We start from the raw sequence: 24,252 nt of genomic DNA on the forward strand, positions 1-24,252 counted from the left end.
TACAGCCATGTGAATAATTGAATTAGTAAATTAGTATACTTATATGATAGCTCGAGAGGCCGAGGTGTGTTGGCCCGGCTGACCAGGGTCGGGTCGGGCCCGGACGGAAGGCTCATAAGGGAAAGGATTACAAGAAGTGATTGGGCTTGGTATTTGGGCTAGGGTGCAGTGGTGCTTGACCATTCAGGAAAAAAAAACATGATGATCTTAATTATCTTTATTGACTATTGACTATTGTTGTGGATATGCCTTAAGGGCAGGGGGGTGCGTTTTTTCTCTCCGCCGCCAGGGAGAAGGTTTTCTTCTCTCTCACGCTCCTCGCCGGCCGCTCCTCTCGTCTACCTCATTTCCTCCAGCCTTCTTTACGCCAACGCTGCTGAGGAGCTCTATCGCCAACTCCTCTCCTTCTCCTCCTCGCGACGTTGCCATCGGACATATTTGTCGTTCCCATCGCCTCCCTCTTCACACTGCCGCCATCGCCTCCTCCTTCGTCACCGGCAAGCCTCCTTTGCTTTCTCTTTTCTCCCATTGGCAGCAACCTCCAGCCGCCACCCCCCTCTTCTCCACACTACCGCAAACAAGGAGACGACCAGCAACCTTCTCCCTGCTCCCCGGCCAATGCCGCTGCTCTCCGTGCCGACACCATTGACACCTTCGAGTCGCTACCCCCTCCCCACGATGACTGGTTGTTACCATCTTTGAGAATCCGACGCTTATCCGGAGTGGATTTCTCATCGTCGTATGCTTCCAACTTGCGTGCCACTATGACATTCCCGACCTTTGTGCCGTTATTGTGTTCCGATCTTCGGGTCAGTCTGGCTTGTGCATTGTGTTCCAACTTATGTGCTGATCTTGTCTGTGTGTTGTGTCTCAGCCTGTGTACCAATGCCCTATCCTGACCTACGTGTCAATATTATGTCTCGGTCTGTGCATCGCTAGTATCTCTCGGCCTGCGTGCCGTTATTACCTCCTGGCCTATGTGCCGATGTTTTATCCCGACATGCGTGACGATGTCTTATGCCGGCCTACGTGTCAATGTTTTATCTCGGCTTGCGTGTCGATGTCATAACTCGGCCTGCGTGTCGAGGTCGCATCAGGTTTCATGTCACCGTGTTTGGCTCCTCGTTGTTAGATCCAGCTCTCCACCCTACTCGTAGTCATATGCTTTTCCGGGTCACGACAACTCGACCAGCATCCCATCCGAGGGTGCCCCCTGGGCCAGGGTACGTTTTCATACTCACCCCTCATGTATCTCGTGATTATATTATTAGTCTATTACTCATATATTCGTCGGATCTGCCTCGAGTCTCGGGCTACCAGAGATCAGGATGACCCGATCGCTGGCTGCAGGTAGCATTGACCAAAGAACTTTTGACGACATGATCAACACAGGAGCCATCTCAGCTCACCCCCCTTCCGGGACATCGCGACTCGGTCAACATTCCATCCACTTCACCTGGCGGTCCATCTGACTCAGATTTCAGACAGGATCAATTTGACACCGTCTGTGGGAATCCTCTCCACCTGTTCTGAAACATGAAAATGGGCGACGTTGGGAGGTTCTCTGTTATTATCACAGTCTCAGAGGATCTCGACAAACATATTATCTTCTACCGTCACTCCACGGGTATTCAGGAGACGAGGGATTGAGTTAGAGCTTCAGCTGACCGACAAGTTAGTTTTTCCATTATATTTTTTCTCTGACTTCACGAGTATTTAGGAGTCAAGGGACCGAATAAACCCTTAGCCGGTTGCCACTGCTTCCCGACCAGGTACGTTATATGTTTTGCTTCCTTTTTATGGTTATAAGAGCTGTTATAGCTCCTTGATAAGAAAATAAGACCCTAGTTCCTTGATCAAATATTAGGACCTTCGATTTTTGATCGGACACTAGGGGCCCAACTCCCCAATCAGACATTAGGGGCACAACTCCCCACTCATACACTAGGGGCACAACTCCCCGATCATTGATTCGCAGTACAACTTCCCGATCAGGATCTAGGGTTCTCGCCCTTTGATTACAGGCTAGGGGCCTTACTCTCCAATCAGGGACCAAGGGCCTGGCTCCCCGATCAAATGTGTTATAGGCTCTGCACCCTTCGCCATGAGGCTTTGCATCCTCTTACTGCTACAGGCTCTACACCCTTCGCCATGAGGCTCTGCATCCTCTTATTGCTACAGGCTCTGCACCCTTCATCATGGGATTCTGCATTCTTTTACTGCTATGGGCGCTTCACTCTATTATTACTATATGCTCTGTATTCTCCACCTGTTTTGCATCCTTTTATGTCTACAGGCTCTACCCCCTTCACCCACGGTGCTCTGCTTCCTTCTATTACTACGGACTTTGCTCCCTTATATGGCTATAGGCTTCACTCTCTTTAATGGTTAGGGCTCAGATTATTTTTCTCCCTGACTCTGCGGACATTTGGGGGTCAAGAGATAGACACTATTTCTCTCATCGACTTCATGGGCATTTGGGAGTCAGGGGATCAAGTCAGATCCTTATCCAGTTGACACCACTCCGTGGTCAGGTATGATAATGGTTTTGCTCCCTCATATTGTTACGGGCTCCACTTTTACGAACTTCGTGACTTATCTCCCCCGTTCGGGGTCAAACAGTCTTCATTGGTCTCAGACCAACTTATCGGCTTTCTTATCTCCCCCATTCGAGGTCGAGCTATCGCCACTGGTCTCGGACCGGAGTATATCACCTCTTATCTCCCCCGTTCGGGGTCAAGATAATCGTCACTGGTCTTGGACCAGAATATCCCCACTGGTCTAGGACTAGAGTATCACCACTGGTCTCGGACCAGAGTATCGCCACCGGTCTCGGATCGGAGTATCGCCACTGGTCTCGGACCAGTGTATCGCCAATCGTCTCGGACCGGAGTATTGCCACCGGTCTCAGATCGGAATATCGCCACCGGTCTTGGACCTGAGTATCGTCACTAGTCTCGGACCAGAGTATGGCCACCGGTCTCAGACCGGAGTATCGCCAACGACCTATTGGTCGGGTCCCAGACTCTCGCCCCAGTGCAAGTTATAAGTGAGCATGCTTTCACGCCTCCAGACTCTCGCCCCAATGCGAGTTATAAGTGAGCATGCTCTCACACCCAACGACCTTCCGGTCGGGATTCCAGACTTTCGCCCCAATGCGAGTTATAAGTGAGCATGCTCTCACACCCAACGACCTTCCGGTCAGGATTCCAGACTTTCGCCCCAATGCGAGTTATAAGCGAGCATGCTCTCATGACCAACGACCTTCCGGTCGGGATTCCAGACTCTCGCCCCAGTGTGAGTTATAAGTGAGCATGCTCTCACAACCAACGACCTTCCAGTCGGGATTCCAGACTCTCGCCCCAGTGCGAGTTATAAGTGAGCATGCTCTCACGCCCGATGGCCTCTCGGTCGGCGCTCACCGCTCACTTGCCGTTATGCCCGTCACTCATCATACTCGCCTCACTTGTCGCTCTGCCCCGACACTCGTCATACTCGCTTCACCCGCGGCTCTGCTCGACACTCATCATTTGTGTTTCGCTCATCGATGTTGCTCGATCGGCACTCACCGCTCACTTGCCGCTCTGCCCAGCACTCATCATACTCGCTTCACCCGTCGCTCTGCTTGGCACTCATCATTCGCGTTTCGCTCACCGCTGTTGCTCGATCGGCACTCACCGCTCACTTGCCGCTCTGCCCAGCACTCGCCATACTCGCTTCACCCGCCGCTCTGCTCGGCACTCATCATTCGCGTTTCACTCACCACTGTTGCTCTGTCGGCACTCACTGCTCACTTGCCGCTCTGCTCAACACTCATCATAGTCGCTTCACCCTGTCGCTCTGCTCGACACTCATCATTCGCGTTTTGCTCACCGCTGTTGCTCGGTCGGCACTCACCGCTCACTCGCCGCTCTGCCCAGCACTTATCATACTCACTCCACTCGTCGCTCTGCCCGACAATCGTCATTCATGTTTCGCTGATCGCTATTGCTTGGTCGTTTGCTCGACCATTTACTGGTACCACTCGGCTACTCATTTTATGCCGATCAACCTATCGCTTAATGTTTTTCTCGGTTGGGCACTCGACATCGCTCACCCATTCTTATTCTACCCGATAGACATTCTCTCTGCTTCTTAGTTGACATTTTTTTGATTGCCTAATCGTGATTTACTATCACTTGATCGGTATTTTTCTCGGTCGCGCTCACGACTCTGCTCGTCCATCATTCTCTCTATTACCTAGTCGCGATTTATTGACGCTCGGTTAGTATTTTTCTCGGTCGCGCTCATGACTCTGCTCGCCCATCATTCTCTCTATTACCCAGTTGCGATTTATTGACGCTTGGTCAGTATTTTTCTCGGTCGCGCTCACAGCTCTACTCGTTCATCATTCTCTCTATTGCCCGGTCGCGATTTATTAGCGCTCGGTTAGTATTTTTCTCGGTTGCGCTCATGACTCTACTCGTCCATCATTCTCTCTATTGCCCGATCACGATTTATTGACGTTCGGTCAGTATTTTTCTCAGTCGCACTCACGACTCTGCTCATCCATCATTCTCTCTATTGCCCAGTCGCGATTTATTGACGCTCGTTCGGTATTTTTCTCGATCGCGCTCACGGCTCTACTTGTCCATCATTCTCTCTAACGATTTATTAACGCTGGGTTAGTATTTTTCTCAGTCGTGCTCACGACTCTGCTCGTCCATTATTCTCTCTATTGCCCGACCACGATTTATTGACGCTCGATCAGTATTTTTCTCGGCCGCGCTCACGGCTCTGCTCGTCCATCATTCTCTCTATTGTGCGGTCGCGATTTATTAACGCTTGGTCAATATTTTTCTCGGTCATGCTCACGGCTCTGCTAGTCCATCACTCTCTCTATTGCCCGGTCGTGATTTACTATCGCTCGGTAGATATTTTTTCAATCACCCGGTCGTGATTTATTGCACGATCACGCGCTTGACACCGCTCGCCCATCGTGTTTTGACTCGCTCGGCATTCTCGATCACTCGGTTGACACTTTTCGGTCACTCGGTATTCATTTATTGTCGCTCGATCGTTTTACTCAGCGTCTCTTGACCGTTTGCTCGATATCACTTGACATTCGCCAGATTTCTCTTTCGACATTCGCTCGGTATTGCTTTTGTCGCTCGGTTGGCACTTATTCTTTTCGTCGCTCTGTTGGTGCTCGTCGTTTGTAGCTACTCGTTCGACGTTATAAAACAAGCCCAGTGATATGAGTTTACGTTCAATAGCGATTCTGTTTTACGTTAGACTTGGTTTAGTCAGTCGGACTTACGCCTCCTTCGACTAGACTTGAAGAAAAGGCTTGTGATGTGAATATGCCTTAAGGGCAGAGGAATAATTAGGAGAAGGGGAGGGGCAATTGGGGCAAATCACTGTAGCACCCTCATGCGCGAGGGAAGAAGGGGGTTTTTGGTTGCTTCGTGCGTTTTTTCTCTCCGCCGCCAGGGAGAAGGTTTTCTTCTCTCTCATGCTCCTCGCAGACGCCTATGCCCGACCGTCGGCCGCTCCCCTCCTCTGCTCCTCTACCTCCTTTCCTCCAACCTTCTTTACGCCAACGCTGCCGAGGAGCTTTGTCGCCAACTCCTCTCCTCCTCCTTGCGACGCTGCCATCGGACATACTTGCCGCTGCCATTGCCTCCCTCTTCACACTGCCGCCATCGCCTCCTCCTTCGTCACCGGCAAGCCTCCTTTGCTTTCCCTTTTCTCCCGCTGGCAGCAACCTCCAGCCGCCACCCCCCTCTTCTCCACACTACCGCAACCAAGGAGATTGCCAGCAGCCTTCTCCCTGCTCCCCAACCAATGCCGCTGGACTCGCACCGCCACCGACGCAGGCACGCACGACCATATCCCCTTCGCCGTGCCGACACCATCGACACCTTTGCGCCGCAGCCGCTGCCCCCTCCGCACGATGGCTGGTTGTTACCTTCTTTGAGAATCCGGCGCTTATCCGGAGTGGATTTCTCGTCGTCATATGCTTCTGACTCGCGTGCCACTATGGCATTCTCAGCCTTCGTGCCGTTATTGTGTTCCGATCTTCGGGCCAGTCTGGCTTGTGCATTGTGTTTCAACTTATGTGCTGATCCTGTCTGTGTGTTGTGTCTCAGCCTGTGTACCAATGCCCTATCTCGACCTGCGTGTCAATATTATGTCTCGATCTGTATGCCGCTAGTATCTCCCGGCCTATATGTCGTTATTACCTCCTGGCATGCGTGCCGATGTTTTATCCCGGCCTGCGTGCCTATGTCTTATCCCGACCTATGTGTCGATGTCTTATCCCGGCTTGCGTGTCGATGTCATAACTCGGCCTATGTGCCGAGGTCGCATCAGGTTTCGTGTTACCATGTTTAGCTCCTCATTGTTAGATCCAGCTCTCCAGCTTACTCGTAGTCATTTGCTCTTCCGGGTCACGACAACTCGACCGACGTCCCATTCGAGGGCGCCCCCTTGGGTCAAGGTACGTTTTCGTACTCACCCCTCATTTATCTCATGATTATATTATTAGTCTGTTACTCATATATTCATCGGATCTGCCTCGAGCCTCGGGGTACCAGAGACTGGGACGACCCGGTCGCTGGCTGTAGGTAGCATTGACCAAAGGACTTTTGACGATTTGGTCAACATAGAAGTCATCTCAGCTCACCCCCTCTTCCGGGACATCACGACTCGGTTAACATTCCATCCACCTCACCTGGCGGTCCATCTGACTCATATTTCGGACAGGATCAGCTATCTTTGGACGGATCGATTCGGTCCCACAGAAATTTCTTATTAGCTACTAGAATAAATAGGGAAGTACACACGGCGGCTAGCCTAGAAGCTCAGCTTCCTTTGATTGCACATTCCATTTGGAGGAAATTAAAGATTCCTATAAATATATCATAGCTGGGGATCGAAACCGCAGGTGCCTAGGTAACAATCTAGATGTCCTACCATGTGACTATACTCTTGGTGATAAAAAATAATAATCTTAATTAGCCTTATTGAGTATCCTTGGGATGATCAACCATTTAAGACCATACGTAAAGGCATTTGGTACTCGAGTTCGGAAGCCAAGAATTCTTGGCACATGGGAATCGACCTTGGGATTGGATGGTACTTTACATGAGAGATTTGGACACAGAGAAGGCGATTAACGATGACGACATTAAAAAAATTTGATTAATCAGGGTGGATAACATTGAATTTGGAATGATCGATTAGTTTCATGAAAATTTTCATCAACCATCAGAAAAAATAATAAACCCAATTTACTAGTGAATCAAAAGCCGGTTAAAAATCAAAATCAGTTGATTTATGGTAGGGGTGCAATCGAGTCGAACTGAGCCATACTCTTGAATATTTGAGTTTGACTCGTTTATAATCGAATCGAGCTCAATTTTATTTAATGAATATATTCATGGTTCACGAGCTTATTCGAACTTTTATCGAATTTAAATGAACTTAATAAATATACATTATAAGTTTAAATATTCATTAAAAATTTAATTATACATTTAGAGAAAATTATAATATTCTTATTAAAATTTATAATTTTATTATAATAAATAAATTTAATAAAATTATCTATCTTTTTTATAAATAGAAGGTAAAATATATAAATTTAATATTAAAATTATTGTTTTTTATTTAAAAATTAATTTATGAACATCCGCATCAGATATCCTATTCAAAAATTTTACCTTAAATTTTAGATAGGGTAGCTAAAAAATCTTTGCATCAGCTACCCTATCTATTCCCTAAATTATGTATTTATGAACAGTACTTCTCTAAATTTAGGGAATGAATTCCATTCCCTAAATATTATAGAGGAGAGAGAAGAAATAGGGAAGCTGTTATATGATGTTTTCAAAAGTGGATATCCAAATTTAATAAAGTAACTTTTTTACCCTAAATTATATATTTTGGATAAGAAAGCTGGTGTGGATGTTCTATATTCACGAATTAACGAGTTATTATGAAACAAAACTTGATTTACCTATCTTAACAAATTTGATTAAACGAGTTGACGAGCTCATGAGCGATTGGTTCACACCCCTAGTATATGGTCCGTTTCAAATGCCCGCCTCTCCCGTGACGATTGACGAAGTCCTGCCTACGCAACCCTACTCTTCCTCCGCAAATCCTTGCTCTCGACGCCGATTCGATCCCAAAGCCGGCGACCCCTTCGATCTGTCATCTCTTTAGCCACCACCGCCCCCATTCTCCTGTCTATTCTGCGCCCCCATCAAGCGCTCCGGCAGCAACGGCGAGAATGATGCATTCCGACTTCGCGTGCTCTCTATCTGTCGGGTGTTTCTGGTAAGCTCGATCGAGTCACCTACAGTGATTAAAATTTTGATTTTATTCTTCTGATATGGAATTGGTGTTGATGGTACTACGTGTTTTTTGATTTTCTCGTAATGTAGCTATGTGGGTTTCTCCATGTGATCTGTAGTTGTTGCTCTTGCAGTAGCAGCAGTTAGCTTATCACTCTCTTTTATAGTTGGTTTTTGTTGAAGCATCAGAATATTCTGCGTGTTGGTCTTGTTCTGGACAATTGCTGTGGCTGTTATTACTCTAGGTATTGTCATATTCATCATGTAACTCTTCATGAAATTTGGTCCATGATCCTTTACCTTTGATTGTTCATTGCTAGGGTTGGATTTTGGCCCAAACAGCCACGACCCAAAGGCTGTTCCTTTTTTTTTTTTTGTTAAAATCTGAACTATGGATTTGGACTGGATTGAATGAGTGATGGGTTCATATTACCGAACAAATTATTCAGTCCAAGCTGTTGGAGATACGAAGTTTAATTGTTGGTCCTTCAATGCGACATAATTATTTCAACTATGAATAGAATGGTTTCTGGTTGGTTGTTCTGGTCCACGTGTTCTTGTCTTGCTTCTTCACTTGTCTAGAAATCAATACAAGACAGAGCTATCTCATTCAGTCAACCAATACTGCTCGTGCCGGAGTGTTGGAATTCAATTGTCTCATCCTTCTCTTTTTTCATTCATTTGGGTTAAAATGAGCCAATTATTCTGGCATATGACGAGCGACAATTTTTTTAGTCCTCAAAATATATCATTCAGTAAAATAGCACTGTCTATAAAATAAAAACAATATTTATTCAGCAATCTAAATGATTTATCTTTTAAAATAACAAGACAAGCAGATTTTTTTTTCTTTGTGTTCTGTTTCTTCTAGGAAAATGATCCAGTTTTGTTCTCTGTCTTGTAATGGGAATGATACAAGTTGTGAATCAGTCAAGTTTATTATCATTCAACTTGGTTAAAAATATCACGAAATTTCCTTTCTGCCGACTACTGTAGTCTTTGATGCTTCCAAGCTTATACTTTTCTGCATTCTGATTAATCCAACAGTGAGCAATAATACACAAGATCATGTGCTCAATTCTAAGTATCTAAGATGATTGATGCAATCGAGACCAATTGCAGTCATTGAAGTGGTCCAATTGTAGTCATTGCAGCATATCTGGTGGACAAAACCCCCAGATTTCCAGGTATACAAGGTTTCTGATTCAAGCATGAACAGTTAATCATGTCATGAGAAGTTAAAACCATGTATTTACCTAAACTTTAGATAATAACTCCTGTAAATTACATGTATATTCATGTCACAAGATTATACAACATATATTAAGATGTATCCATGAGATTGTGGTCCTCTGTACCAAGCACAACACTACTTGCAACCACTTCCAGCTCATCTGAAAGAGATGCATTTAAGTGGACGGCCCTTCTCATAATGCACTGAAGCACCGTGCACCATCTCATTCAAGACTCTCGCTTCTGTCATATATCTTAGGCCATAACAGCAGTTAAATGCCTTGCACATCCTGTTCTGAAATCAGGACACCAACGGGCCACACGAGTGGCACCGCCGAACACGCCAATCCTTATGGTCATTAAGTTAAGATTGCTCTGCAGAGAGGGGCATCATGCTTTCTGCTCAGCTGGAGAAAGTGATGGGTAAAAGAAATGTATATCTAGAATTAATGAGACTTAGCAAACTCTTTCATCTCCATGTGTATCTCAGCATATATGAATATCTCTGAAGTGGGCAGAAATAATACAATTAAGAGGCAGGCACTGAGATACACACACCTTTAATTCCTACGGCCAGTATGTACTCTCACAACTGCCAACTAATATTTGTATGGATATTCATTGGAGCAAGTATCGCGGGTCCGTGGGTCCCGCGGTAAGATACAGACAAATAGTCTTAGTGCAGCGGTCTTTATTTGCATGCATATTCACCTGGCAAAAGATAATTCATTCGCCCTCAGCATAACTTCATCGTTTTGCTAATTAAACATTATACAGAATGCCAGCTTCTCACAAGTAACTTTGTTTCTTTCTGATAAAGAAATACACTTCAGTAATATAGTTCGACTATGATTTCATCTTTGTGGAGATTTGCAGGATTTCATCGAGGTAACTACTAACTGCTAGTCACGTTGGACATTGTGGAAAAGCTTGTGCGTTTGCTAGAAATTTTTGATGAGAAACTATTTCATTCTCTACCATAAAGCAAGGCGTCAACGCGAGCCACACAAAAGAACAGACAATGTGCTTGTGACAGACATCAGACGGTCCTTGCGCTTTTGAAGAATATTATATAGGTGAGCGCAAGTAGGAAATTTCTTTCTATTATAATATGTTTACTAAATTGTTCTCATATTATCGTTTCAGAAAGTGCTATTTCCCTTCTCGAATAGATTTCAAACCTTGCTTGTTTAACTACCTACCTAAAGCAATTGTGGTAGCTTTGTCATATTGAAAGAAGATCAATAAATTATATAATTAGACAAATTGATATTTCGGTTGAAGAACTAAGGAGTTGAGATAGACTAAAAAGTACTCTAGTAACCTAATCAAATGTGTTTCAAAGATTTGAATGTTACTATTAATATAACTTTGAGGAGAGTTTAATGGAGCCATCAGATTCTGAATCTAAACCACTAACTTGAATTTATGATAATGATATATCCATTGCTATAGCCTTATAGTGAGGCGTTCCACTTCAATTAAACTGTATAACACAATAACGCAGTAAGATTAATCTCCAAAACACAGGTGGCTCAGAGCATTGGTTGTTGAAATATTAAAATCTAAAATGCTTCACTGTATTTGTATAGTAGCGGCACTCTGTAAAGATCAATAACACCACCAACTAGTATATCTTTTGTAGTCTTTAAGCCGACATAGCTCGTCTGACAGTTGCCATCTGTACTACTTCCTCTAGGTAAGCAACTTTGAATGTCCAAAAAGAAAGTAACGTGTAATCATGGATTCCACAGGGAGAGAATTTAATGAGTGGATCCAGGTGTAATATATCATGGTCTCTTAAGGTACGGTTGTAATTAACATCACATCAACACACAGGTGTGCTGTCCCCCTCGTAGTTTAATTTCTCAGCGTCTAAGGTGGGACTTCTTGACAATACATGAAACAATTGTCTCTTTGTTTCGAGTAGAAGGGAAGCCACCATCGAGGGGCCAGCTTTTCTTTGCTGTCTTGCTCAAGTCTCTTGCAAGAATTTATTTGCTGTTCATGGCTCTCATCAATATCCTTTCCATTTGAAGGTTTAAATTTTCATTTGTTTATATGTATATTGTGAAGAGTTGTAGTTGGCATTTGAGAAAATAGCATGGATGGACTACTCCTATAGGTCCAATACCTACCTAGCTAACCTAGTTTCACTTGGACAGGATATTATTATTCAGCATCTGTTTCCTTGGAGAGAGAGAATTTAAAACTGAAATGACTATTTTATCCTTTTTTTCCGTATAAGACAGGATTAACATTCTCCTTCTCATTCATTTTCCCTTATTTCTATAATCTTATGCTTCCCAAATTCTTTCAAGCGAGCAATGACCCTATCATATGGTGGCTTATTTAATTCTTAATTTACCTCTCTATAAATAACGGTAGACCAACCCTAATCAGCATATGACCTTTTTGTCAGATCAAATTCTTTCAAGTAAATATTGTCTTAAGGTGTTGCATCTTTATTCTATTACTTCACTTTAGCAAACATTTTTATGTTCAACATTTCAAAATAGATTTTTTTAGAACTTGTATCTTTCTACCTAGCTACACGCATGTGTCCAACCAACCCAGTGAAAAAATCTATAAACAATATAATAAATTGATTCCTGCTGTCTAACAAAACAAAATTAATTCCAAACCAACCCCGGATCATTACATCGGTAGATATACATTTAAAAATTGAGTCTCAGTCTGGATTAACGGATGAATTTTTTTTAATGGACGGTTGACTAAGAACATGGGGCTAATGGATAGTCCGCTGTTAGTACTTAACGATTTACTCTGATAACCAATAGCAAATTTCCATAAAATTGATCAATCATACTAAAATTAATCGATATAAATTAAATATATGATATCAACTTAAAAAAAAAAACACACCAAAAACACCAAACCTTAGTTTGGTATGGGAGCTAACAAACACGACAGATCTTGCGTAACACTCTCATCTCTTTATTGATGATTCAGTAGTGGATAAGGTTTGTAGTTATAAGGTAGGAATTACTTTTTCACATGCACTCAATCACCGTCTCATATCTTTTGCCTCTTTCCCTTGTCAACCAAAACACATGAAACCATAACTTTCCCATGTTCATCTATATTTACATGCTCTTCGGTACTGTTGATGGACTATGACGATGCATGCGGTATGGTGATACGCCTACTTTATCACAATCTAATTAATTGAGTGGCCTAAACTTTATTCTGAACTTTCCAAGTAGCAATCTTGGTTGTTATTATGTTTGTCTCTAATTGGATAAGCTCTGACCTGGCTCATTAATGCATTGCGTTATCACATTTGGCATGAAGGAATAAACTGAAACCATTTAGTAAATGCAATCTGCAGTCTGCTATTCTAGCCATGAAGTTAGTCAGTGTCTCACTCAGAACTGTAGAGTTAGGATGTTAATTCAGGGCAATTATTTCGGCACCTTTCTGACAACTTTTCCTCAATACATTTGCGTCCCGAGTCCATAAAAATTGATGCCTTAGTATAACTATCTCATAAATCATTTTAATTAGTGAAAAAGGCTGAATGCATATCCTTTTCTAATTTTATAACAAGACAGACCAAACACTTGCTGACAAAAAACATTCCTAGTCCTGCTATGAAAACATCATGCTGCCTAAATAGACTCATCTTTGTGATTGATATGATTAAAGACCCATCTGTATTCTTCCACAAGAGAAAAGGTAGTGCAATATCAACTTAAGTTTAGTCGAATCTCAATCGGAAATTCAGTGAGAATCGAGGAACATGGTTGTTGTCTTATATCTTCAGACTTTTCTCATAGAGAACCTCTCAAATGAATCTTAGTGACTGCTCTCACTCTTTTTTGTTAATACAAACTGAAATAGTGAAGTCTTTTACATATATGGCTCTAACAATATGAGAGAAACCTAATTAATTTAAAATCTAAAATTGAAATTAAATCTAATAGAGTAGAAACTAAACTAAAATTATCAAAAAAAGAAGAAATAATTGTTAAACATAATAAATGTAGTCATTACCAAGTCCATAAGAAGTCCTATCAAAGTGAAGATAGAATTAGCCAATGGGAACTTAAGAATGATTGTTAGTGATTTAAAAATCAAGCCATCGGTTCGGGCTAAACACCATGTGATACGGTGCATGATTGTGGAGTCGGACAGATGATGTAGTTGGAAGTCAATCTTACGGGGCGGTCAGAAGTCAAGCCCCCATGGCGGTCAGAAATCGAGCTCACGTGACGGTCAGCAATCAGGCTTACGTAATAGTCAAAAGTATGCCTACATGGTGGTCAAAAGTCCAGCCTATGTGGCGGTCAAAGGTTCAGGTTACAGGGCGCTCCCAAAGGTATATAGCCGCACTTAGGGGGCCTACGCGGTAAGTAAGAAGGTCAAAGCATACAGGTTGAGATATGCAAACCAAGGATCACAGATTAGGACTTATAGCCTTGCGACGTAGGACACATGGGTCAAAGCGTACAGGTCGGGATATGCAAACCAAGGATTACAGGTCAGGACTTATAGTCTTGCGGCACAGGACACATGGACCAAAGCGTACAAGTCGGGATATGCAAGCCAAGGATCACAAGTTAGGACTTATGGCCTTGCGGCATAGGACACATGGACCAAAGCGTACAGGTCGGGATATGTAAGCCAAGAATCACAGATCAGAACTTATAGCCTTGCGGCACAGGACACGTGGACCAAAACATACTGGTTGGGATATGCAAACCAAGGATCACATGTTAGGACTTATAGCATTGCGGCACAAGACACATGGACCAAAACATACAGGTCGGGATATGCAAACCAAGAATCATAGGTCGGGATATGCAGAGATGCACAGGTCAGAATAAGCGGACACGAACTAAGGCACACAGGTCAGGATATGCAGACCAGGACTCACACGACAGGATAGATGAACTAAGGTAAGTACACAAAGCAGGACTTACAGAGCAGGAGGAGACCAACTAAGACAGGACAAGGCTGAATGTACTGATCTAGAGTTGCGAAGCAGTAAATATAGGTTGGCTACAAGTCTGCGCTCACAGGTCGGGGTCGGCAAGTCGGAAGACCCAGCCTAGGGATAATGAACTTAAGAGGCCGCGCACTACACGACAAGCAAAAAAGGGAATCATAACCACTCGTCAGGGAATAATCACAGCGTGTCAGGGAATATGCTAACGGTCTAGGGCTCGTTGTCCCCCCTCGATTCCTCCTCCGACCTATAAGAGGATGCTCCGTGTCAATCACCGCCAGACAAAGCCTGACACCCGACATTCCCTGGCATTCGCCAGACTCCAGAAGCATCCACTGCCATACAAAAAGGGAGGCCTTGTCTCTATGCAGGTACGCTTACTCGTCTTTCTGCACTCGTCTTTTACTTTTTCGTCTTTTTCACTGTGCTTCTGGGGAAAAAGTACCTGACTTGAGCGTCGGAGGGCCTGACCTGGGGACTTTTTCCTTGGTTCTTGGTCTCTAACGTGAGGGCGGCTTGTCTGAGTGTGCGCAGGGTCATCGCCTCATCATCCCTTGTCATCAGCCCGTGTAAGCCCTTCCGGTGGGTGCCAGATCGACCAGGCTTCGCAATGACTTTCCGTCAATCGCGAGTACAGTGTAGCCAGCCTTCATCCGACTCAGCTTTCGGACGGGATCACCATGCATGGTGAAGCCATCAGTCAACGAACTTGTCGACGCATGCTCTCTCCGAAGATTGCTAATGATTGGGATGAGCAAGTCTGAAACACACTCCAAAAGAGAGTTAGACTGACCATGAGATGGATCCCGGAGTGACTCCGACTCTCAAGTTAAAGTTTGCTTGAGGTGATATGTGAGAAGAAGAAGATGAGTGGTAGGGTAGAACCTGGTGGAGTTGGAGAGAAATTTACCTTCTTTATCATTATCTTTGTGAGTGCTTATATGATTGTCAGGATAATATCTCCACATCAGTCAAAATATCATCATTGTAGAGGCCAATGAGGGAATCAGATTCGACATCCGTTAGTTGTCTCCCCATTTTATCCCGTGCCACGGGTTAGTATAGGGACATCAGGGGATCAGACCTGTCAACCTCGTAATCGCTCTTCCATTCTTAAGATGTTATGGGTTTAGGAATATTTACAACCATTGTCAGCAAGTCCATGTAAGGCATAGATCAATCTTGAGGATGAAAAAAAAAGATGATGTTGATGTGGAGTGACCATGGAAACAGATGAAGCTTGGGTGGGGTTGAGCTAGGGATGATGTCGAGATCCAAAACTGAGAGATGTCATCGAGACTTGGGGTTGAGACAAAGCGATGATGTCGAGACATGGAGCTGAGCCAGGGATGATGTCGGGATACGAGACTGAGAGACGTCGTCAAGACTTGGGGTTGAGACGGAGAGAGATATCATCGAGATCTAGGGCTGAGATAGAGAGATGATGCTGATACCTAGAGCTGAGCTAGGGATGGTATCGGGATATGAGACTGAGAGAGTTCGCAGAGACCTAGGTTGATACAGAGAGAGATGTCGCCGAGACCTAGGGTTGAGATAGAGAGATGAGCTAAGGATGATGTCAATGTTCGAGTTGATTTGATCAAGCCTGGGTCTCATCTGCGATATATTTGATCATTTTTGGGTCACAATATATCTATTTTAATTTTGATTGACAACTTCACATGACTTTTGATCCATCGAACGAGTAAGAGCTTAGGGAGATCGCCACATCACCATCTATATCTTATATTTCATTTGACAATAATGAGTTTTATGTCAAAAAGATTTATTATAGTTTTTGTTGTTGTTTATTTTATTTTAATTTTTAATAGTAACGAAAAGAATATGGACATATACAATTTATGATTTAATAATTTACCAAAATAATTGATATGCAATACAATTTTTGATTCGACAATCTTGCTGCTACTATTTGGTCCATAATATAATTACCTCGGAGCAATAAACGTGTCCATTTATTTAAGTAGCCTGAACTAGAAGTATCATGCATGCAGAGAATCAAACCGAGGCAAGTGCTGGCTTTGGTTTTATTTAATTGGTTAATGGCCGGTTAATGCGAGACAGGGTTCACATGGGTGAACCGCTCCCGGTCTCTTGAGGAATCTCAGCACATGGACCCCTTTCTCTCAATTACATAGATTAGTGCAATCTTTTAAGCCGTCAATGTGATTGTTGTCGTCTTAGATCGGGTGGATTAATTAAAAGCTAGGTTCGAACCGGGATTAGTTATAGATTCGGACCGGCAATGCCCGTAGAGATCATCCAATTAATTCCAACAAGCTGTGGACACGTGTTGTGATCAGAAGTGGGTCGGACGGTGCGACCCACCGTATAAGTTCGTCCCATTTCGTTAATTTATGACTATACGGTCTCTTGGTTTCTTATACTAGTAATAAAATCAAGGAGAAGCAAGAGGAGGAAGAAGAAGAAAAAAAAAAGCCTTGGCGTTGATCTCGTCCCTGTCGAACACCAGAGAAGTGATGGCTAGCGGGTTGCGATTGGAGGAGACGGAGCTCCGCCTGGGGTTGCCGGGCGGCGGTGGCGGCTGTGGAGGAGAAGCAGAAGTGTCGGTTAAGAGTTCTGGGAAGAGAGGCTTCCTGGAGACAATTGATCTGAAGCTGAAGCTGCATACTCCGGTGGAGGGCAAGGAATTAGAGTCCACTGAGAAAGAAAACAAGGCCACTGATGCTCATGAGAAGCCACCTGCTCCCAAGTACGTAACTAATATTCTACTCTATTTAATTTCTTTCTCGTAGATTTGTGTTCCTAATTTCAGAAGCTTAGTTAGTCTCTATTAATATTTTGTGAATAGTTTTCTTTGTCTTAAGTAAACATGAACTCATGAAATTCTAAGCTCAGTCTACATGAAATTCTAAGAAATATATGCATGCTATGTGATAGTTTGTTATTAAATGGATTATTTTTCTACTGTATTTGGATCTTAAGTCTCGCTTTTAACAGGCCTGTTTAGTGTATTTTTAATTAATTTCTTTTAACAAAAATTGCTTTCTTCTCTACATCTCAATGGATAAAGTATTGTATGTAAGGCATAAAGTGGACAGATTATTTTAAGTTTATAGTATATAGCTTCCATATGCATGCACCCAGAATAGGTGAACCAAGAACAGATGATATTTATATGGGCATACGAGTTACAAAGAAAATACAACAAAACCATTTACAACATCAAAAGCAAACTCAACTAAATTAGCCTCATATTGTTCTCAAACTTTTCCCACCACATCAACAACTATAGCTGATATTTATTTTTTTCATCAATTCTAATCGCTTTGTTTCTAAGTATGTCTTTATAAAAACTACAAACTTATAATTAGTTGATCATTATAACCTGATCTAGGTTTCAATTTTATAAACCAATTATATTTTTTTTACTAACATAATTAAATGATCAACAGAGCACAAGTGGTGGGCTGGCCTCCAGTTCGATCCTTCCGGAAGAACATTCTTAACGTGCAGCAACATTCTGAGAGCAAGAACAAGGAAGAACAAAGCGACAAAACTGCAGTTGCTTCCGTCGCTGCCTTCGTGAAGGTGAGCATGGACGGCGCTCCTTACCTTCGCAAGGTCGACCTCAAGACCTACAAGAGCTACCAGGACCTCTCCATGGCCTTGCAGAAGATGTTCTCCTCCTTCACCACTTCCGGTAATTAATTATTCCCGTTTTCTTTCACACTTACTATGCAACAGAAAGCTCCATGCACCCCATCTACGTCCATATGCATGCACTCTTTTGTATGTCAGTCTAATAATAAATATAAGTGAGACATACCATGTGAGAGGCAGTGCAAGTTGCACTCGTCAATATAGTGGGAAGAGGAACATGCTCACTATTAATGGTGGATAATTATCTCTCATTTTTTTTTGGAAGTTTTAGAGTTCATCCACAGGGTTATACAGCTCATTCCCTACAACTGTTAGTCTGTATCACTATTTTTTTATTCTTCTCTTTCATCAAAACGGAAGCATGCATGTGAGCATCAAGCTTCTTTGTGAATTAGTAATTAAGCATGGAAACATATATGTATATCAGGAAATTATGGGACTGAGCAAGGAATAAGCGTGAGGGATTTCATGAACGACGGCAAGGTAACTGAGCTGGTGATCAATGGATCTGAGTTTGTGCCAACCTTTGAAGACAAGGATGGGGATTGGATGCTCGTAGGCGACGTTCCTTGGGAGTAAGTTAGCGTTGCTTTAATTTCTAGATGCTAATTAAGTTTTTAAAATAGATTTCTTTATGATCAATTAACCAGAATACATTAATTAATCCAGGATGTTTGTTGACTCCTGCAAACGCTTGAGGATAATGAAGGGATCAGAGGCCGTCGGACTTGGTAAGCATATATATATTTACTTCGGCTAATGATATATATGTATCTTAATTAAATATGAACAAAGAGAATATGTATTTCTCCCTAATGATCTATTTCTTCTATAGTATGGAATCATATTTAAAATCATTGATTCAACTCTCTAGAACTTTTAAAAACCTATATTACATGGTTTAAAAAAATTATAAAATCCATAGAGATCTGAGGTTTTTGTTTATAGGATTTGCGTCCTACCAAAGGTTTCAACTATTAGACATTATTCTTCCTGATCAAAAGATAGCAATTATCATGTACTTTCATTTAATTGAATAGAGTAGTTATATAATGTTTAAGTTTAAGCAAGAGGTCATTAGTTTTATCAAACAAATTAATCAAACTATTGTTCTTTTACTTCCTAATTACAGCACCGAGGGCCATGGAGAAACGCAACAGAAGCTGAAGCCATGTGGTTCATCAACAATCAAACATCACATAATTAAGTTACTGGATTAAAATCAAGTGTATTGTCTTGCATCTGTAGTGTGCTTCCATATATATGTATTTATCTTCTGTTGGGGTGTATGATTCTTGATAAATATATATTTCTTTTATTATTATGTTTTGTCGTTTTTTGTATGGACAGTAAACAATGTTGCTCATCTGAAACATTGCTAGCTCTATGCGGCTATGCCTGTGTTGTGTTAATTATGCGTTTAATATACCTACACTGATCTATTATTATTATTATTATTATTTATTTTCCTTCTTTCGATTTTTCCATTTCTGATCAAATTTACATGTATAGGTAATTTAAGATTACGTCACTTGATCAACTCGGGTTAATATTGGTCCGAATCAAGCTCGATCCGGCCCATTGGATTTTGTCGGCTTTCTAGAATAGATCTTGGCTGTCCATATGTTGTTGTCTATATGTAATCGTAGCCGTGCTTTTCTCGATGAAAGCACTAATTTGTTCTCCTCAATTAGTCCGATTGCCTTCGCTTCCTTCTCCACCACCCTCCCCGTCTCCTTCCTTTTTTCCGTCTCCCTCCCTGCTCTCCGGCCGACGGATCCCTACGCCTCTGCGTCCCGCTTTTACGCAGAGCACCGGAGTCTCTCCTTCCGAGCGCCTCCGTCGCCCCTCCTCCTTCCTTTGGCCGTCTCCGTTTCCGAGGTCGTTCTCTCCTTCCTCCGTCGCCTAACCGATCGCCCCGCCATTCCTAATCCGGAGGAGCTATCTCAGCATCTCTCACTCCAAGGGACCTGGGACTTCGGATCCCTTTTCTATGCCGTTCGGCGGGTGGCCCGCCCGGCCGTCAGGCTACCTCAACACCCCGCTCACGGTGGTGGCAGCCGGGATGGCGAAGTGGCTTGTATTCTACAACGGCGTGCTGATGGTTAGGGTTCAGTTGGTTCCCCAACATTCCTTGGGACCGACATCCTCCCTCCGCAATCAGGGATCTCCGCGATCCGTATCTCAATATCTTCAGGAACATCATCCAGAACTGTCTTGGGAACTCTCGGGCCGATTATCAACAGCAGCCGGATGATGAAGTATTGAAGATCTGGCAGAGAAGAAAAACGTACGAATATCTATCACTTTAACTTGCAATTTTCTTTAAATCATGAATTTTGTCATTGCATTTCTTGACTAAACAAGGCATCATGCGCGAGCTAATTTCCCCTTTAAAAGAATGATATAAATTTACAGTTGCTGTGAAGAATAAGCTTCAGAATCTGATATATATACATCACTGTACAAGACAAGAGCTTCACCATGTGAGAGTTACTAATTATCAGGCAAAAGTGGAAGACGAGGTACACTAGAACCCGAATTCCATCCGTGTAGAGAATTAAGATCCATCTCTTGTGCTTGCTCGCTTAAATGCACTCCAGGGCTCTTCGCGGATGAGCTGTTCTTATTGACCTTCGTGGGAAGAATCTGCAGCCTGGAGTTCAGCTCTGTTCCTGATCTCTTTGCGGCCAATTGGTAGCTTTCGACGAGCTCAAGTTGACGAGTAATTATCTCGGAACATCTTGGGAGGAGCTCTACAGGTTCTCCGCCAGGAATTACAATGTACTCGATAGCCATTCGAACCTCCTGCGGTAGTATCAGTATGCAAATCATTACATGCGTGTTTATCCTAAAATACTTAATCATGCACATACCTCCAGAGCATCAATTTCCTCCAATGTAGGTTTTCTTTTAGGTGCATCATCTTCCACTTCTATGTCTTTGTCGATAAAGATTGACGGTGCATTTAGTCTGGATCCAAACCCATTGACCCCTAGGATCATCTTAACTGCCTTCACCATTTGTGCCATTGTACTCTTCTGCAGGTAAGAACAAAGCGCTGTAAGGGCACTGGCAAACCGAGGAAGCAGAACACCAATTGTTTACCTTGATTACAAATACAGGCAGGTGGTGGAACTTTGCGACACTGCGAATCCAAGGATTTTGCTTCATTTCGGAACTTGATGCTAAAATTGCATTTGCTGTTCCAATGTCTTCAGTCACATGAATATCATCCTCATAGCCCATCACAGTTGCTACTTGCAGCAGGTCAGCTTCCAAAGTCTTAACAATGAATGGAAATAAGCATCAATTGATCCAATACAGTAAATTATTTAATGACAATGAATGAAGGACATGTTGAAAACTGAAAATGGAAGGCAATTGAATTGTCTGGTGACTACCTTAAAAGTATAAACACGAACTGGCGATCTCCTTGGTGTATATGAATTGCTTCTTGCTTTCTTGTTATATCCAGCATTGTCATTTCCATCATCAACATCCTTTTTAGAACTAACAAATGGTTCCTCTTCATGAAACTCCTGTGGAGCCGGAGAAGAGTTGCTCAATTCGCCTTTTGGATCAATCTTACGTGTTTCAAAGGGAGGAGTTTTCCCTGTATTCACAAAAGAATGACCAAGACAATGAAATATTTTCTGAAACAGGAATTTGAAGAACAGGCTGACAATTAAGGAGAGGAAATATATATATATATATATATATATAGAGAGAGAGAGAGAGAGAGAGAGAGAGAGAGAGAGAGACCTGCTAGAATGGCGTCTACTGTAGCTTCTAGTTTGTGATGAACTCGGCACTCAGTTTTTGATATCATCTCAACAGCACAGGTAAATGTAGGTGGTCCTTTTCTTTCAAGTATTGTCTTTTGCACTTTCCTTTTTCTAGCTTCTTCATCACCAAGTGTCACACTCTACATCAGAACAAGTTCAAAGTAGCCTTTATATGTGCAAATTGATTAATATGATACATATTTTTTTATCTCATGCAAGAAGATCTATTATTTCACAGTTGCATCATATTTAGTCACTAAGATCTATACTGACAAGGACATAAAGCACTACCTCTATCCCACCAACAAGTGTCTGTAGGCAAGGATTTTTAATTATGCTCTCAATTGTTACCCCGTGAGCTGTTCCAACAAGCTGAACTCCTCTTTGAGCTATAGTACTTGCTGCCATAGCTTCAAGTTCTGTTCCAATTTCATCAATTATAATGACCTCGGGCATATGATTCTCAACTGCTTCAATCATGACCTAGTCGCAGCAGCACAACATAAGTGAAGAACTCCATAAATGAGGCAAAGTGGCAGTGGTGCACTTACATTGTGTTGCATGCTAACGTTTGGAACTTGCATTCTCCTTGCGAGACCAATTCCTGAATGAGGTACATCTCCATCACCTCCAATTTCATTGGATGTGTCTACTATGACCACTCGTTTCATCTTTTCATCTGCCAAAACTCTAGCTATTTCTCTGCATTATAAATTTTAGCAATGAGGAAGAAATGATGAATAATGATTTCAGTAAAAAAGGAAGAAAATGAAAGGGCATGAGTTACCTGATCAACGTAGTCTTCCCAACTCCAGGAGGGCCAATCACTAAGATAGAACCTCCATCTTCAACTAAATCACGGATCATCTCTGCGCTCCCGGCGATAGCCCGGCCAACTCTACAGGTGAGGCCGATGATTTGCATCTTCCGGTTCCTAATGGCGCTAATGCGGTGCAAGGAGCGGTCGATACCGGATCGGTTGTCATCCGAAAAGCCACCCACCTGTAAGCTAAATTCTCAGTTTAATCAAAGAAGATCGCGGGATTGAAGTAAAAAAAAAAAAAAAAAAAACTCGTTACCTTAGAAATTGCTTGGCGAAGGTCTTCGACGCCAACGGGGTGTTCAGACATGATCCAATCGCCGGACGGGAATCGCGCGATGGGCTTCCTCCCCAAATCCATGACCACCTCGATGAGCTCCCGGATCTCCTCGTGTCGCTCGAGATCTCGCCTCATCCTAGGCGAGACCAGCTCCAGGAACAACTCCAGCCCGTCGTGAACCGCAGGAGCGGAGGGGGAAGCGCCCTCATCGGGTCGCGGCCTCATCGTGGACGAATCGCGGTGGCTCCATAGGGAGCAGCGATCGGCGGCGGGACGGCGGACGGAGGGGGCGACGGCCCGGCGCCGGCCGGGGGAGCGGCGGGAGGCGGAGGACGAGCAGACAATAAGGCCGGAGTATCGCGGCGTCCGGAGCCCGTGGAGGGCGTTCGCTGGAGCCAAAGCCTTCAGCATCTTTCTCGGCACTCGAAGTGGGCGGCCGATCGCCGACGGGCCTTTATAGTTCGGCTGGGAATATTCGTCGAACCGGTGGAGTGCGGGAGGGGGAGGGCGAGGGAGGCACGGAACGAGCTACCGTTTGTAGCCACGGATCGCTAGTCAGCGGTCGAGCGCCACACGTCTGATCGCCGGCTGGGGAAGTTCAACCACAGGCGGACAGGCAACAGGAAGTTCCACACCCCATAGGTCCACATCGCGGTACGAGTTCGAACATTTTGAGCACAAATTCCCAATTGCGTGTCTCGCAGGACACGCGGCATGGGATGCCTGGGCATCGCGGGCTGCTCTTGGCGATTGTTCGTCGCGACGCAGCGATAGACAAGTCAAGCTTCTTCTTCGGCCTTCCACAAAGCTTATACGTCTTTCTAGACAAAGCTTAATTATACGGTTATTAAATACATTTAAAAAAGGTAAGAATACTTTCCCTCTGTTTTTTTTCTCCAAATTGTAAACAAAAGTCGCTCCACTTTATTTTTTTTATTAAAAGAATACCCTATAATTATGAATTACCTATATTATTTTCGTTATTTTCTTTTGTCTATATTTCTCTTCTAAATAACGGTAATTTATCAATAGACATATATAGAGATTTAAATTTATGATATTTATAAAAAAAATACATATTTTTAAGTGTATTTATTATTTTATCCTTCTGACAAATTTAATTTTTTTTTTTAATATCGTTTCTCACTCTTTCTTCTATTTACTTTCTCTTA

The 24,252-nt window shown here is 43.1% G+C and overlaps 2 protein-coding genes and 1 long non-coding RNA gene across 3 annotated transcripts; 2 read left to right on the forward strand and 1 right to left on the reverse strand.

Annotated features, from left to right (window-relative positions):
* Positions 1 to 16,937: 16,937 nt before the first annotated feature.
* On the forward strand, positions 16,938 to 19,604 carry LOC122042052 (auxin-responsive protein IAA30-like). Its single transcript, XM_042601981.1, has 5 exons — positions 16,938 to 17,281; positions 17,985 to 18,232; positions 18,620 to 18,767; positions 18,862 to 18,923; positions 19,325 to 19,604. Exons 1-5 carry the CDS (start codon positions 17,049 to 17,051, stop codon positions 19,357 to 19,359), a joined length of 726 nt encoding a protein of 241 aa, XP_042457915.1. The 5' UTR covers positions 16,938 to 17,048; the 3' UTR covers positions 19,360 to 19,604.
* Positions 19,605 to 19,863: 259 nt separating this feature from the next.
* Positions 19,864 to 22,874, forward strand: LOC122042054. The gene is made up of 4 exons (XR_006129140.1): positions 19,864 to 20,482; positions 20,611 to 21,014; positions 21,240 to 22,593; positions 22,734 to 22,874. It is a non-coding gene; the product is annotated as an uncharacterized LOC122042054 (long non-coding RNA).
* Positions 20,566 to 23,737, reverse strand: LOC122042053 (protein SEEDLING PLASTID DEVELOPMENT 1-like). Its single transcript, XM_042601982.1, has 9 exons — positions 23,060 to 23,737; positions 22,768 to 22,982; positions 22,532 to 22,682; positions 22,272 to 22,463; positions 21,958 to 22,120; positions 21,597 to 21,808; positions 21,301 to 21,477; positions 21,069 to 21,233; positions 20,566 to 21,000 (listed from the first exon to the last, which is right to left on the reverse strand). Exons 1-9 carry the CDS (start codon positions 23,489 to 23,491, stop codon positions 20,689 to 20,691), a joined length of 2,019 nt encoding a protein of 672 aa, XP_042457916.1. The 5' UTR covers positions 23,492 to 23,737; the 3' UTR covers positions 20,566 to 20,688.
* Between the last annotated feature and the right edge of the window lie 515 nt (positions 23,738 to 24,252).

Source organism: Zingiber officinale, chromosome 2A (assembly GCF_018446385.1).
Source record: "Zingiber officinale cultivar Zhangliang chromosome 2A, Zo_v1.1, whole genome shotgun sequence".
NCBI lineage: Eukaryota > Viridiplantae > Streptophyta > Magnoliopsida > Zingiberales > Zingiberaceae > Zingiber > Zingiber officinale.

Bases quoted from the DNA above. Each gene is read 5' to 3' on its own strand.
- LOC122042052 (XM_042601981.1), top strand. From the start codon at position 17,049: ATGGCTAGCGGGTTGCGATTGGAGGAGACGGAGCTCCGCCTGGGGTTG. The intron at 17,282-17,984 runs GTACGTAACTAA...AATGATCAACAG, and splicing joins GAGAAGCCACCTGCTCCCAA to AGCACAAGTGGTGGGCTGGC. The intron at 18,233-18,619 runs GTAATTAATTAT...TATGTATATCAG, and splicing joins CTCCTCCTTCACCACTTCCG to GAAATTATGGGACTGAGCAA.
- LOC122042053 (XM_042601982.1), bottom strand. From the start codon at position 23,491: ATGCTGAAGGCTTTGGCTCCAGCGAACGCCCTCCACGGGCTCCGGACG. The intron at 22,464-22,531 runs GTAAGTGCACCA...TGCTGCGACTAG, and splicing joins ACGTTAGCATGCAACACAAT to GTCATGATTGAAGCAGTTGA. The intron at 21,478-21,596 runs GTAGTCACCAGA...TTCATTGTTAAG, and splicing joins TTCGTGTTTATACTTTTAAG to ACTTTGGAAGCTGACCTGCT.